At 36.6% G+C, this 15249-nt stretch overlaps 1 protein-coding gene across 3 annotated transcripts in view; it reads left to right on the top strand.

The window, feature by feature from the left end:
• Positions 1-15249, top strand: part of Dym (dymeclin) — a 276321-nt gene that overhangs the window by 29327 nt on the left and 231745 nt on the right. For all 3 annotated transcript variants that reach the window (XM_048363482.1, XM_048363481.1, XM_048363480.1), the window contains one exon: positions 11117-11169. In XM_048363482.1, coding sequence (XP_048219439.1) covers positions 11117-11169 — 53 coding nt within the window. The remainder of the gene's footprint in view (positions 1-11116; positions 11170-15249) is intronic.

Below are 15249 nucleotides of genomic sequence, written 5' to 3'. Positions count from 1 at the left end.
CCTTAAACTGAAAGTTAACTTGATTCTGGGAGTTGGGGGGTTAGCCAGTATTGTTAGGGAACTTACTCCAAGTTTTACTCCAAGTATACTTTTGAGTCCTCTTCTCATTGTGTTGGAGGAATCTAACTTTAAGCCATTTTTAATTCCTTACTTTCTCGGAAAAATAAACACAATATTATCTCATGTTGTAGCTGATGAAATTTTGACAGTTTAATAGTTACAGTTTTTTCATTTTGGCAGTTGAATGACAGCATATAGATTTGTCTTGTAAAACCCATGAATATAAACACTGTTTTGGTTTTGCTTGATATATAAAAATTGCTATAATAAATTTATATGCAACTTTTATTCTTTGACTTTTTCTTATGAATAGGCCTTTTTAGCAAACTAACCGTTGCACAGTTGAACTAGTAAATGGGCTGATTCTGTTATTTCATGAATGATTTCTGGTAATTTCTCTGCTAATGCAAAGGGAAAATATTCAAATATGCTTCTATGCTTTCCTGAATGATTAGTTCAGAATGATTTGATGATTAAATCAGGCTATGTCTTAAACTTCAAACATTATATATTTGTCAGAATAGGTATGTTGTAAAGTCAATTTTGAAGTAAATTCATGGCAGAACTTTCAGTGAAAGACACTTAAACATTTTTAGGACTTATTTTATAAAACTTGTAGTGTTATTGCTCAGCAGATCAGTGTTCAGAAGTCTATTATAAATTTCCTTCAACAGCTTTTTGTGCATCTACTTTTCTTTAAAGATTGGAACTTTAAGTTTTTTATATTTCTTTATTGAGATTTGGGACTAATGTGCCTAGTGTCCTAGAAGTAAAATAAATCAAGTCTAAGTACTGAAAGCTGTGATTTAGAGAATATGTAATTTAAAATTTTAGCTACCTCGATAAACTATAGCTTATGGTATCACAGCAGTTTAAATACAGTCAGCTATCAAGGAACCCCCCCCCCCTCTCTCTCTCTCTCTCTCTCTCTCTCTCTCTCTCTCTTTCTCTCTTTCTCCCCACTTCTCCCCCTGCCCTTTACCTATCTATCCAATTTCTTTTAAGTATCCAAATTCTTTTCAAATTCTTTTAAGTTTTTTTTTTTTGTCAGTCCTAGGGCTTGAACTCAGGGCCTGAGCACTGTCCCTGGCTTCTTTTTGCTCAAGGCTAGCACTCTACCACTTGAGCCACAGTGCCATTTCTGGCTTTTCCTATATATGTGGTGCTGAGGAATTGAACCCAGGCCTTCATGTATACAAGGCAAGCACTTTACCACTAGGCCATATTCACAGCCCCTTAAGTATTTTTAAGTATTAAGAAATTCCCAGTGTTTGTAGGGTGATATTTTGTAGGTTTGCTTGAAAATATCTCATATATTGAAACAGTATTAACCTAAAAGTTAGGTTTATTCTTACATTGTGCCATTGTTCAAGTTGCTTGGGTAGCTTCTGTATTTCTTCCACTTGTAAAGTGAAAACATTCTTATTCCTCATCAGCTTCCGAAAGTTTTGAACAAATGTTAAAATGAAAGAATCAAGTTGAGATAACTTTGAATAATTTATATGACAGTGTAAAGTCTAAGTTAGTTCAGTAATTTATTTGCATGTCAGCAATTAGTATGCAAGTATTCAAGCTTTTGTGTGTGTGTGTGTGTGTGTGTGTGTGTGTGTGTGTGTGTGTGTGTGTGTGTGTGTGCCAGTCCTGGGGCTTGAACTAAGGGCCTGAGCTTTTTTGCTCAAGGTAATGTTCTACCTCGTTAAGCCATAGCTCCACTTCAGTTTTTGAGTGATTAATTGGAGATCAGAGTCTTACAGGGACTTTTCTGCCCTGGCTGACTTCAAACCTTGGTCCTCAGATCTCAGCCTTCTGAGTAGCTAGTATTAAAGGTGTGAGCCACTGGTGACAGCTCACTTTTGGCCTTTTGATGCTTAATTAGAGATAATAGTCTCAGGGACTTTCCTACCTTAGCTGGCTTCACACGGAGATCCTCAGATGTCAGCCTCCTGAATAGCTAGGATTATAGATGTGAACCACCGACAAGTACAGTTCTTTTGTAGAATTTTCTATAATACTTGAAAAAAATTGAGGTGATGGTTTGAATTCAGGGCCTTGAGCTTGCTTAACTGGTGCTCTTACCAACTTGAGCCATGCCTCCATCCCTGCTTTTTGTTTTGTTTTGGAGATAGGGCCTTGTGAACTTTTCTGCCTAGAATGGCATTGAACTACTATACTTCCCCTCTCATCTCCAGAGTAGCTATAATTATAAGCATTAGCCACTGGTGCCTGGCTCAAGAATATTTTCCCAAATATTTTTTGCCTATTGACTTATATGCTTAAAAATGTATCATAAAGATAGAAAATCTGATTTTATGTGATGCTGTGGTTTGGATGTGGTTTGCTCCTGTGGATTCATGTGTTAGGAGCTTGGCCCCCAGTGTGGCTACTCCAAGAGGTAGTGGGACCTTTAAGAAATGAGTTGCTGTGAGAGGTTGTTAATGGCCCTTCCCTGCCTTCTGGCTTCTTGTCTTGCCTTACATCTATCTGATCTCCTTTGTACTTGTGATCCCACCACGATGCCATCCGCCCTCATCTGTCCCAGCCAAGGGAACTCTTACCGGAAGCCAAATTGATGAGGCTTGTATAAGCTTGGACTTCCAGTTTCAAATCGTCTCTTCTTTATAGACCACTAGTTGCAGTTATTTCCTTATAGGTAGCAGAAAATAGACTAATAATAATCAAGATGCTTTTATGTTGGATAAGTTGTTTCTAGGTTATAGTATTTTTCTATATGAATTGGTTTCTTTTCTAAGATTATATATTATTCAACCATTTTTCTCCTCAAAAATTTTAGCAAGTATTTATTTTAGTGTAACTGGATAAAGAAGGAAGAGAGATTGGGGAAAAAAAAAAAAGGAGAGGCGGGGAGAAACAATTCCTGCAATTTCTCATGCAGGAAATAGGAGTAAAAGACTTAAAATAGTGCCAACCTCTTATTTTTTTCTTTAATCCTTTAAGGCCAAAGCCATGGACCTCCACTGGTATCTCTGATGTTACTTAAAAATCCAAATTGTGAGGAGATGAAGAAGAAAGAGAAAGATGGGTTGATAGAAAGGAAGAAGAGACAGTGTTGACAAAGGAGAAAAAGCACTGAATGATAGAAACCACTAAAGGAGTACAAACGTTCCTGGTGCTCCATATTGCCTCCATAATAAGGCTAACTACTTGTATTACCTTGCAGACTGTATCCTGTTCCATCTGTTAATACCAGTTGACTAAAGCTTGCTGTAAATAATTTTTACAAATTTTCATATGTGACAATTACCAGGAATACTGTTTATTCTATGACCCATGTTATATGTTTATTTTGGTTGTGGAAACTTGAATTCTAGAGGTACAGTTTTCATATAAAATTAAGTTTACTCCTGGAAAACAATTTTTTATTGTTGTTTATGTGTTAGTTTTGGAAAATTGCTTGACATCTACAGTGGTATATACTCTGTTGACCAATGAAGGGATTGTCTGCTTTAATATTGAGCTCTAGTCTTTTATTCCTTGACTCTTGAACTAGTGAGATATACTCTCTGAGGTTGTGGATAAGCAGATCTATCCATCAAGACCAGGATAATTTTGCTCCTGTCACCTGAATTTGGCTGATGACATTTGGAAATAGTTTTTGCTTCAGTAGCTTATAGTTAATCATCTATAATGAAACATCCACAACTTTTTACTTAATATTGGCTACAGTTTTTATTTTCCTGTCACATGCAAGCATTTCTCAGTTCTGTTCACTGGACTGTTCTTGAGGTTATGACCAGAGCTGTTTATCATTGAAGTTATGACCAAAGCTGTTTATCATGCCATAACACAAAATTTAAATCCACTTTGTAAATTGTTCATTTCAATGTACTCCATCCCCACCCCAAATTATTTAATGCAAAAATTGGCTGATACTACCTAAACCTTTAGGTGGTGCCGAATGGAATTTGTTCTAAGTTTGCAGTAACTTACTATGTAGACATCCTGACCTTAACAAAAGGCCTTTAATATGGGGTCTTGGAATGTGGCCTATTGGTAAAAGTGCTTGCCTCGTATGCATGAAGCCCTGGGTTTGATTCTCAGCACCGCATATATAGAAAAAGCCAGAAGTGGTGCTGTGGCTCAAGTGGTAGAGTGCTAGCCTTGAGCAAAAAGAAGCCAGGGACAGTGCTCAGGCACTGAGTTCAAGCCCCAGGACTGGCAAAAAAAACAAAAAGGCCTTTATGAAGGCCATGTAGGATATTTTAGAGAGAAGAAATCTGTATGTGATAAAGGGTTTTCTAATTATTTACTGCCATCATATGCTTACATGAGTATAAAGATAACTAGATTTGGTATCAAAAGATGTGAGTTTGGAATTTTGCAAAATTAGCATTATGAGAGGTTATAAGCCAGTAGTAGGTAATGGTTTAATCCTTCCATCATGTAATTTGTGATACTCATTAGAATGGAAACATTCATTGACCTAGAAAATGCATTTCTAGAGTTTATGTTGAGATAACTGCATAATTTCTAAGTATATGTAGGAAAATAGATGTTTAAAGACATTTGTAGCATTATTTATGTTAGCAGAAAATTGCTAACAACGTAACAACGTTCACAGTGAGTAATTTGAATAAATAAATAAAAATACTGTATCAGTATGCTGGGACAGCATACTCTTTAAACAAGATTATATGCTTATAAACATAGAAAAGGACCTATCAAGTGGTTAAAGCTAAATTGCATAGCATATTCTTGTTTGTACAATATCATGTATAAAGATGTTTATATTTATTAATTTTTCTTATAAGTGTGACTAACTATGCCTAAATGATCTATTTCAACTGCTTTTGAAATAATGTAGTTTTTTAATATGTAGGGAAGCCCCTAATAACCTTTGCTCAGTTTTCTCCTACTTTTAAATCTTGCATAACTGCAGTAAAGCATCGAAATGAGATTGATATTGGCAATCCCCAGAACTTGTTGAGATTTCCATGGTTGGTTATACATACAAATATTTATTTGGGTGTATTTTATCATATGTCTAGACTCATAAAACCACTGTTACAGCCAAGATACAGAACTGCTTCAGCCTGACATGATTATCTTGTGCTTTTTCTTATGGCCTTCCCTCCTTATCCCCATCTCCTGGCAACCATGAATCCATTTTCTGTGTCTACTTTTATTTTAGGAATATTATGGAAATGGAATTATACAATGTGTAATGTTTTGAGATTGCCTTTTTTTCAGTCAGCATACTGTCCTTAAGATTTCTTACTGTGAATCATGGTGAGTGAGGTAAGCAAGCTCAGAGAGATAAATGGCACATGTTTTCTCTGATATGCAGAGGTTAGATCTGAAATACACTGTGATATGGCAAATTATACAAGATTGTAGGGCTGGGAATGTGGCTTAGTGGTAGAGTGCTTGCCTACCATGCATGAAGCCCTGGGTTTGATTCCTCAGTACCACATAAACAGAAAAGGCAGGGAGTGGTGCTGTGGTAGAGTGCTGACCTTGAGCAAAAGAAGCTCAGGGACAGTACCCAGGCCCTGAGTTCAAGCCCCAGGACTGGCCAGAAAAAAAGAGAGAGATCCCAGACACACACACACACACACACACTCTCTCTCTCTTTCTCTCTTTCTCTCTCTCTCTCTCTCTCTTTCTCTCTCTCTCTCTCACTGAGGCCCAAAGAGTATACTTTTCGGGGACAAACACAAAAGCACAGTGCCTGTCTGCTTTAATTTTTATTTACTTTTTTATTTTGTTGGTAGTTGTTTTCTTTTTAAAATTTTGATTATTTAAGTTGTTGTGCAAAGGAATTATCATTTAACAAAGCAGTTTATAAATACAATATATCTTGATCAATGTTACCCCTTCCTTTATACATGGCTTGTGTGTCTACCTTTGGGAGGATGGGAGATGAGCACAGAACTCAAGATAAAAAGAGTGAAAAGTGCAGCGGAGCTCACTGGACACTGATTAAAGTGAACTACACAACTCATCGGTGGAGATGAGAGGAAGGACCTAGGAGAGAGTGAGGAAAGGAAATGTACTGTAAGAGACTGTAAGAAAGGAAATGTACTCATTACCTGATTCGTGCAGTTAGACTCTCTTGGCATATCACCTTTATAACTTTTTTTTTGGCCAGTCCTGGGGCTTGGACTCAGGGTCTGAGCCCTGTCCCTGGCTTCTTTTTGCTCAAGGCTAGCACTCTGCCACTTGAGCCACAGCACCACTTCTGGCCGTTTTCTGTATATGTGGTGCTGGGGAATCGAACCCAGGGCTTCATGTATAGGAGGCAAGCACTCTAGCCACTAGGCCATATCCCCAGCCCGACCTTTATAACTTTTATAATAAAAATAAAGTAAATTAAAAAATAAAATCTAGTTTAGCAAAAAACACTAAAAAATCCCCACAAAGATTTCATGTTGTGAATCTTATATGCATGAGCCACCAGCACCCAGCACTGTCCCTATTTTTATGGTGATTTATTATGTGTTGTATTATCTCATTGTGGCTTTTAGGATAAATCATTCTTACCAAGAAACAAAAAACTTTTTTTTTTTTTATACAAGGTTTTTCTGTGTAGCCAAGACTGGCTTCGCTAAGATTCCCCTGAATGTGCCTCCTGAGTGTATTTTCTTTATAAAAATAAAAATTACTTAGACTTAAGTCTCTATTTTACCACTTACTTTCTTGGTAAGTTTCACTTAAGGAGAAATAGTATGTACTAAGCTGGACGCTAGTGGCTCATACCTATAATCCTAGCAACTCAAGAGGCTGAGATCTGAGGATTGCGGATCAAAGCCAGCCTGGGCAGTAAAAAGTATGCAAGACTGTTATCTCCAATCAACCACCAGAAAGCCAGCAGTGGCTCTGCGGCTCAAGTGGTAGAGTTCTAGCTTTGAGCTGAAGAGCTCAGAGACAGCACCCAGGCCCCACAACCCCACAACCTACAAAAGGGGGAAAAAAAAGGAGAAATAATATGTATTGTTCCTTTTTCACAATATGGTTATGTGGATCATAATGTGTGTGGATCATTATGTGGCATAATGTGTGTCAGAACCACTTTGTAAACTGTGAAGTTTTTGCATGTAAGTATTTGCTACTTATACTGAGAAGTTTTGCCTGATGAATAAGGAATATTGGTATCCATTATAATTCACTAAGGCTATATATACTTCTGTTATAATAAGACTTTAATGTTAATAGAAATCAAATCAGCTCTTGGGAGGCTGAGGCAATAATATTGCCAAGTTCAAGGCCAGACTGGATTACATAGTGCGTCCCTGTCTATTTAACAAACAAGAAGCATACACATAATATGAATGTATTTTTGTTTGTTTATTTCTTTACATTTTAAAATTGATATCAATTAGTTGTACAAGAGGGCTTCATTTTGACATGTAGTTTGTTTTGAGACTCAGGTTTTTACTATATATGTAGCCCAGGCTGCCCTCTAAATTTGTTGTGATCCTCCTGAGTGTGCCTTCCTAAATTCTGGAATTAGAATTGTTACCAACAGCTGTTTGACACAGCTACTTTGATACTATATCAGATGTTACACTAATGATTACTAAATCATGTTTCCCACTTCCAGTGTAAGGTTAGTAACTTATTTGTTAAGTTATTGAGAAATAGATATTTGGAAAATATATTTCATACCTGTGATTTGTTTTGTAGTTGTTTGAAGGTTAGAAAATTCACAGTGATTGAGCTGTGTGCTAGATGCCTTCTACACACTGTTATATGGCTCTCACAGCTATCCTGTGATACGTAGTGTGTGTCCTTGTATTTTACAGAGGAGGAAACAGATTTCAACTTTTTCAATCTACCTATACAGGTAGATTGTACTAATAGGAAATGAAATACTGGAACTTAAGCATATAGCATATAACTTTAAGCATATAGTTGCATAATCTGTACTCTTTGTCATATTGAGGCACACAGCATCTTTAGTAACTGGCTAATAGAAAATTCACATGCAGTTTGGCCATTAATGGTAATAGTTAAATTGGGAGGCAGTATGCCTCGTGGACATGTTTTAAAGTTGCAAATCCATCCCATTTCATTCTTGTTGGAAATCTTTATTATTTTAATTTGCTATATAATTTTAGTGGAATATTGGTAGAATTTTAAAAGATATCTGTTACTAATTGTGTTTTATCTGAGTCTGTGACCTAATGCTGAGAACAGTGGTGAATAATGCAGTGACTGTCCTGACCTGACTTTATGGAATTGTAACTAAAGGTAGTGACTCTTCTGAGCCTTACCATATATGTTAATAGAGGCATTGTTCAAATTTTTTTCATTTTGCTAAAATTTTCAGGATGATAAGAGGAATATCTGGGACACTTGCTGCTGCTTTGTGGGGTTTGATAGTGTGTGCTTTTTATTTTGTGCATAATGACTCTTCATTACATTTAGGAAAAAGCATATTAAGATTCTTCATTCTTTTGATCTGTTTTACTTTTCCTGTCTTCTTTGCTATTTATACTCCCAGTAACTTAACTGTGTCATGACGTATATTGTCAGATTCAGTGGAGGTGGCATTAATTGTTTGAAACTTAGATGAAATTTGACTGGATTTCCAGTGTTTGTTGCTGGAGTTTTGTAGTGGAAGTTTTATAGGAGTATGTATAGAGTGTGAGGTTGATGTGGTTAACAGATTTCTCCCTAAAGATTTATGAAATCAAAATACGGGGGTGAACAGATAAAAAAATACAGAAATTGCAATGGTATTATAATAGAACTTCACTGTCTGTGAAAATATTAATGATCACTTCTTTACTAATTGATTATATAGGGAAGTCCCGTGATGGTTCTAAAAATTGAAAGATCTAGCCCTAATTCAGATATTCTTATGGGAGGTATGTATGAGATCATTGGGCATAGCTCTCCAGTCCCTTTGGTTCCATTCTTCACTGGGATGTCACCAGCAAAACTGAGATTTCCTGTTCTGTGATGCCATCTGTTTGTGTTACTACCAGAATGATGGTCAAGGTTTGAGAAGAAGGTCCCTTGTGTGCCATCATGTAAGAAGAATAGAGCCATATTGCTTCAGATAGAGACATATCTGGTCTTAGATCAATATAGTTGTTTATCTAGCATTTAGTTTGTTTAGTGAAAAGTTCAACTAATAACTCATTTTAAGTATTGATCCCTAACCTCCCATTGTTGACGGTATTCTAATTGACCATGAAAGTTTGGATTTTATGTATATAGTAAGTTTGAAGTACTCTGTGTGTTACTAATTTATTTAATCTGAATAAGTGTGAATATTTGCTGCTTTAAAAAAATCTCTTTGCATGTTTCCAGTGCTCCAAATCTGCCTTCAGAATCAACACTTGGTTTCTAATTGTAATTGTCTTGGAAACATTGGCATATTTTTGCAGTACCATTTTACTTTTATTTACGGCAAATGATGATTTGTTAGTTGCCTGCTGCCAGAACATCTGAGCTCATTTGTTTAACTAAAACAGTACTCTGCATAGATGCCTATAACAGGCAGCAACAGTTACCAACCACCCCAGTTGCTTACCACCTCATTATGGCTCTAAATCAAGCAAATGGGAAAGCAGATTATTCTTACATGTTCCAAGAAGTTCAGAAAGTAGAGAATGGAGGGATGAGAGCAAAGAAATTCTATTATAACAATTAGTGTGTTGGTTTTGGCAGAAGTATGCCTGGCTGATTTCTTTTATAGAAGTAATATTTCAGAAATTACAGGCACATTGCAAAAGAACCTTGCAAGTGCTTTATTGAACAGATAATTACCAAGTGTTTTCCTTTAGTGGAATCAGGCATGGTGGGATGCATGAGTGAACAAATGCACTTTTCCCTGTTTTCTTAGAGAACTGAAGATGGTTTTGCCCAGAAGTGGTGATTGCTCAGGAGGTAGGGGCAATACTAGCCCCAGGTACTGAGAGCCAGGCCTGTACATCAGTGCAGATGCTGGCTGGCTCACCACAGCTCCCTTGGAGCTTTCCAAGGGAAAGGAGCTCATTATGACAAAGAAATCAGACTGCTTCATACAGATCAGCAATTTACATTTGGAAATAAGTAAACATCTTTAAAATCCTACCCTCAGTCCCCACCACCCTGTGCTAGAGATTTGAACCCACCTCATGCCCTGTACGGTAAATAAGCACTCCATCACTGAGCTTTAAATATCTTAACAAAAATCTAAACTTGACTGCTAAATGTAGGAAGTTTCTTGTTAGGAAGTTTCTTGAGGAGCAATGGGAGATAATTTTGCCATCTTTGCAAGAAGTACCAGATAGTGGCATTCATTCATACAATTTTGACAAGGTATCTGCTTTGTGCTAGTCTGGGAGTGCCACAGTGAGCAGTTGACCCTTCTTACCTCCAGGTGCTCAGATTTATGATTGAGTACTTTTCTAACTTGGTCTTAGGTGATCTGAAGGTTTTCTGGAAAAAGTCATGTCCAAACCACCTGTATCTCTTTTGAGGCAAAATACATTACAAATAAGAAATGATTGTCAAATTTAAGCATAAACCTTTTCCCAAGGGGTTTCTTCTAAAGAGCTCTGTCCATCCTTATCTCTCTGTGCCTTCTGACTCAGTGTTACTTTGTGTCCATGTCTGTCTCTATGTATTTGTTTCCATTTGTGTATGTTTGTGTTTTGTTTTTGTTTTTATATATTTGAGAATCATTGAAGCTTGCATAAGTATTCTCTCCTTCATTTCGTTTAGCTGTTACAGTATTGCAGGTATCATGGTACTATGTGTATCTCCTAAAAATACTGACATTTTTCTAAATAACTATAATTGGACTAGCAGCTCTGCTTTAGAATTGGGAAAATTGAGTTCCTATTTTATACTCTCTACTTTGAGCTCTCTGCTTTATTTTTTTTGTCTTTTCCCACCTGAGCCCATCTTTTTGAGCAATTTCATATCAAAGATTAATTTTCCTAACTACATTGAAAATTGAAGCTTCATTTCTTACTGCTGATTTTGTTTGTCATGTTTTTCTTATTTATTTTTCTCTGATTTACATATTCCTTTGATACTTAGTATTAATAGATATTTAATATTGTGATTATAAGTAACTTTTCTTCTTTTGTCTCTCCAGCACTGAGTTGAAACTGTTGGAAGAGGCAACCATTTCAGTCTGCAAGTCTTTAGGTAAGATGGAAGAGTGTGCATGTGTGTGTATTGCACAAGTGTGTGTATATGTGAAAGGGGCAATATTTTCAAAGTATTTGTATTTTTTTTCTTTTTTAATTAGTACACATTAATAGCATGAGGGGGGTTATTTGTAATAATTCCCTAGATACCTCTACTGTACTTTGAACAAGTTTACCCCTCCATTATATTTCCATACCTCTCACCTTTTAAAAAAGTTTTTAAATACTGGAGCAAGGGGTTTAAGAAATACTTGGAGTGAACCTTTCCTTTAGCCTTTTGAATACTTTTCTGAATGAGTAGGTTCAATATTATAATGCTTCTTTTAAAAAATTGTGCTTCTTATTAATGATGAAAGATTATCCCTTCTCCTTTCATAAACCACTATTTTTATTAAAGAAAGTTAAATTATCTTAAATTAAGTACATGTACAAAGAAGGTGCTATTTAACAAGCAGTTTATGAATAAAGTGCATCTTGATCAGGGTCACCCCTTCAACATTCTCACCACCCTTTGATCAAAACAATATTTTTAGAACACAATAAAAATGAAAGCGGAAATGTTTTTATTGGGAAGTAAAATACACAGCAATGACACTGAGAATATATATCTTCTTGCTGGACTCAATGGACATAAAATTGCACTGTCAAACCACTCCTGTAAATGTTTCTAACCACTCAGTCTGTATATCTATACTATTATGGATTGGTACAGGTTCCCAGACTTAATGTTAAATAGCACTGGTCTAAAATGTAATGGCTATACACTATGATGCATATATAACCCTCAAAGTAAGGGTCACTCTATCTTTGCCTTTTTCTTTTATAAATAAGGTTTATTGAATGAATATAATTAAGAACTCATAAAGTAGACCCAGTTAAGAAATTTTTTTTTTTGGCCAGTCCTGGGCTTTGGACTCAGGGACTGAGCACTGTCCCTGGCTTGTTTTTGCTCAAGGCTAGCATTCTGCCACTTGAGCCACAGCGCCACTTCTGGCCATTTTCTGTATATGTGGTGCTGGGGAATTGAACCTAGGACCTCCTGTATACGAGGCGAGCACTCTTGCCACTAGGCCATATCCCCATCCCCAAGAAATTTTTTAGGATGTGAATTTTCAGGAAAGTTTTATAATGAAGTTACAAGGTGAGAAAGCAGTGTATGTATGGTTGATATTACTGATTCTGGAGTCAGAGTGCTGCTGTTTGGAAATTATGAAAACTAAATGAATTGGCTCCTGTAAACGTTTCAGAACAGTACTCTCAGGAAGCTCAAAATTGGTAATGATTGTGGTGGAGGTTGTTATAACTGAACTCAGGCATGGCAGTAGAAACTTAAGAGTGCAAGTATAGCGCAAAATCAGGAAGGAATAGTATTAGAAAACAAGTGAGATATGGAATGTCCAGACTGGGAAATGTATTATTATACACAGCAATTGAAGGAAACATTTCAGTGCCATACATATATTTCATGATAGTTACACTATGCCCAAATGTAAATACATGTTTATATATTTCCTCTCTAAAAATTTCTACTTTAATGTTTTATACTATTTTGAATACTTACCATACTTTAGTCCCATGTTAGACTTGAGTATAATCTTATATCAATTTTGTTAATTATTAGCTAAATGCTAAATGTCATTTTTTCCTCTATGTATCACTATGGATACCTAGGCTGATTCTATAGTTTAGCTTTTGTGAATAGTGATGCTATAGATATGGGTGTGCCAGTATCTCTTATTTATATGAATTTTTATATCAAATATGAATTAAAATATGAAATTAAATATTAATTTAAAAGGTAGCATATTATTCTTAACAATAACAACAGTCATAATTTTGTTTGTGGCACTCCTTGATGCCCTGGAAGGGTACTTTAAGTTAGTGGGTACTGTTCAACCAATACATATCTAGCTATGTTTGTAGTGGTAGCAGTAGGCTGAGGTAAGCCACTTGAATGTTGAAATACTGAGAGAAGTGAAAATAGCAAATTGTTTCATGGTGTGGATAGTTGGCATAGTAGTCATGATTTGTCCTGTATTATGTCTGCTACCTTGGCAGCGTATGCCATTGTTGGCATAACAGTGCAAACCATATTATTCACTGAAATATATTAGCAAGCTTCTTTATAATCACTTATATTTTGGTAAAAAGCATGGGATCTGGAATGTTTATATGATATTAATTTCAGCTCTCGGTTTTATTAGCAGAACCTTAATTTCCTCATTTAAATTGAGGTTAAAAACTGATTTTACAGGTTCTTGGAAGGAAAATAATCACATAAATTGAAATATACAATATAAGATAGAAGACTGTGAAGCTTTTGTCTATTCAGGATGAGAAAGCTTGGCTATACTAACTTGGAATTGATAAAACATAACCTTTATTGTGGTAATTCCTAATGAAATCTAGTCACCTCTGCTGCTCCAATATTTGTAGATGAAGCAAATGGAAAGACATTAGTTAACCAAGGTGACAGTAGGAAAGAACTAGTAAAGATAATGCTAATGAATAGTAGATATCTTAGGTATTTAGTTATATAGGGAAGAAAGAGGAAGGAGCTAAGGTTCCAATGAGAAAGTAGAGTGAGCTAAGTATTAAAAAAACAACAACACCCTAGTAGAGTTGTATTGGGTTAGGATACAGGAAGGCAAAATGAAGAGAACTGGATCAACGTGTGTGTGCGTGCGCACACACACACACACAACCACAGTCACAAAAGACAATACAACAACAAAATATGAATCCCCAACTCAACTATTACAAAATACAAGAACAAGATGCAAAAATGATGCTTGAGCAGTCAAGGGACTGAGCAAGGATTAGGGATGGGGGAGCAGGAATAGTAGAAAACATGAGCAAGTGAACATTTATACATGAAAGGAAAGAGAAATTGTAAATGAGAAAGGGTATAGAAAAATGGATGGAAATGTGATTTAAAACTGAAAGGCAAGTACACTCGTTCGGATATGATAACTCCGGAAAAAAGAAAGGGAGAAAGAAGGAAAACTAATAAGTAAATGGAAGGAAGTTAATAGCCAACACTAAAAAAGTAAAAACTAAAAAGAAAATGGCCTATATCAGATGTACAGAAAAAAATATCCATACAGTTAAGTTAACCAAAAAATGTAAACAAACTATAAGCTCCACCCTGGGGAGGGCTCCATGCAGATGCCCCCAACCTGTTTAAGTCTGTGCCCAGTACCTGAGTAACTGGCACACCTGGAGGCAGTGACCTCCTGCTTCTGAGGTCACATCCAATCCACCTGGCCAGATTTCCCACCTTTCCCTATATAATCTGGCTCACCACAGTCCCGCTCTCTTTCCTTTTCTCTCTTGCTCTCTTTCTGTCTTTTTCTCTTTTTCCTTCCCTTCTGTTTCCCCACACCTCCACCTTCTGCATGCAGGCCAGCAGTTTGCTCTCCCCCCAATAAACTCCTTTCTGCCTGAACTGTGTGGCGGGTTCCTTTTCCTTCCCTTACAAAAACCTAATCAGCAACAAATGCATTTATATAAAACAGATTGTGAGGGTTTTTTCCCCCCTCTCCCTCACTATAAATTCTGCTCTGTGGAGTTCAAGACCCTTGTTGAAGTAATGTGGTCAGTAAATGGAGCTTGGAGTTAGTCTCTTGACAGTGAATATTTTGGAACCTAAGGCTCAAAGGTTCCTTGCTGTCCTGGCCTCAAGCAATGAGATTCTTTTCTATCCGGAGGGTGAAGCAATGTGATAGCTGCCACACCTACATCTTGAGACTTCTAGCTGTCTCGAATAGTACCTCTGCTTTGTGATTCAGCACTTGGGTCCCAGACTGCCCCCGTTATCAGCTATCTAGGGTAACTGCCTTTGGGGTCTCATTTATCTCTCTCATGAAGGCCTGTACCTGATGTTGTGAGTTACCACCGTACTCTCTTCTAGACAAAGCTAGTGCTTCTGCTATGTGGCTTAACATGGAGTCCCAAACCTCTTTCATTTGGTATAGCCAGGCTTCCCAGGCCTCTGTTTTCTGAGCTGACAGTATAGCTTTCCGCAATTCAAACTTTCCTGCTGGGTTCTGTTAGACACACTTCACTCTCCTCAACT

Source organism: Perognathus longimembris, chromosome 15 (genome assembly GCF_023159225.1).
Source record: "Perognathus longimembris pacificus isolate PPM17 chromosome 15, ASM2315922v1, whole genome shotgun sequence".
NCBI classification, from domain to species: Eukaryota; Metazoa; Chordata; class Mammalia; order Rodentia; family Heteromyidae; genus Perognathus; species Perognathus longimembris.
The sequence above is the reverse complement of the archived record's forward strand: the minus strand, read 5'-3'. Positions and strand labels throughout refer to the sequence as shown.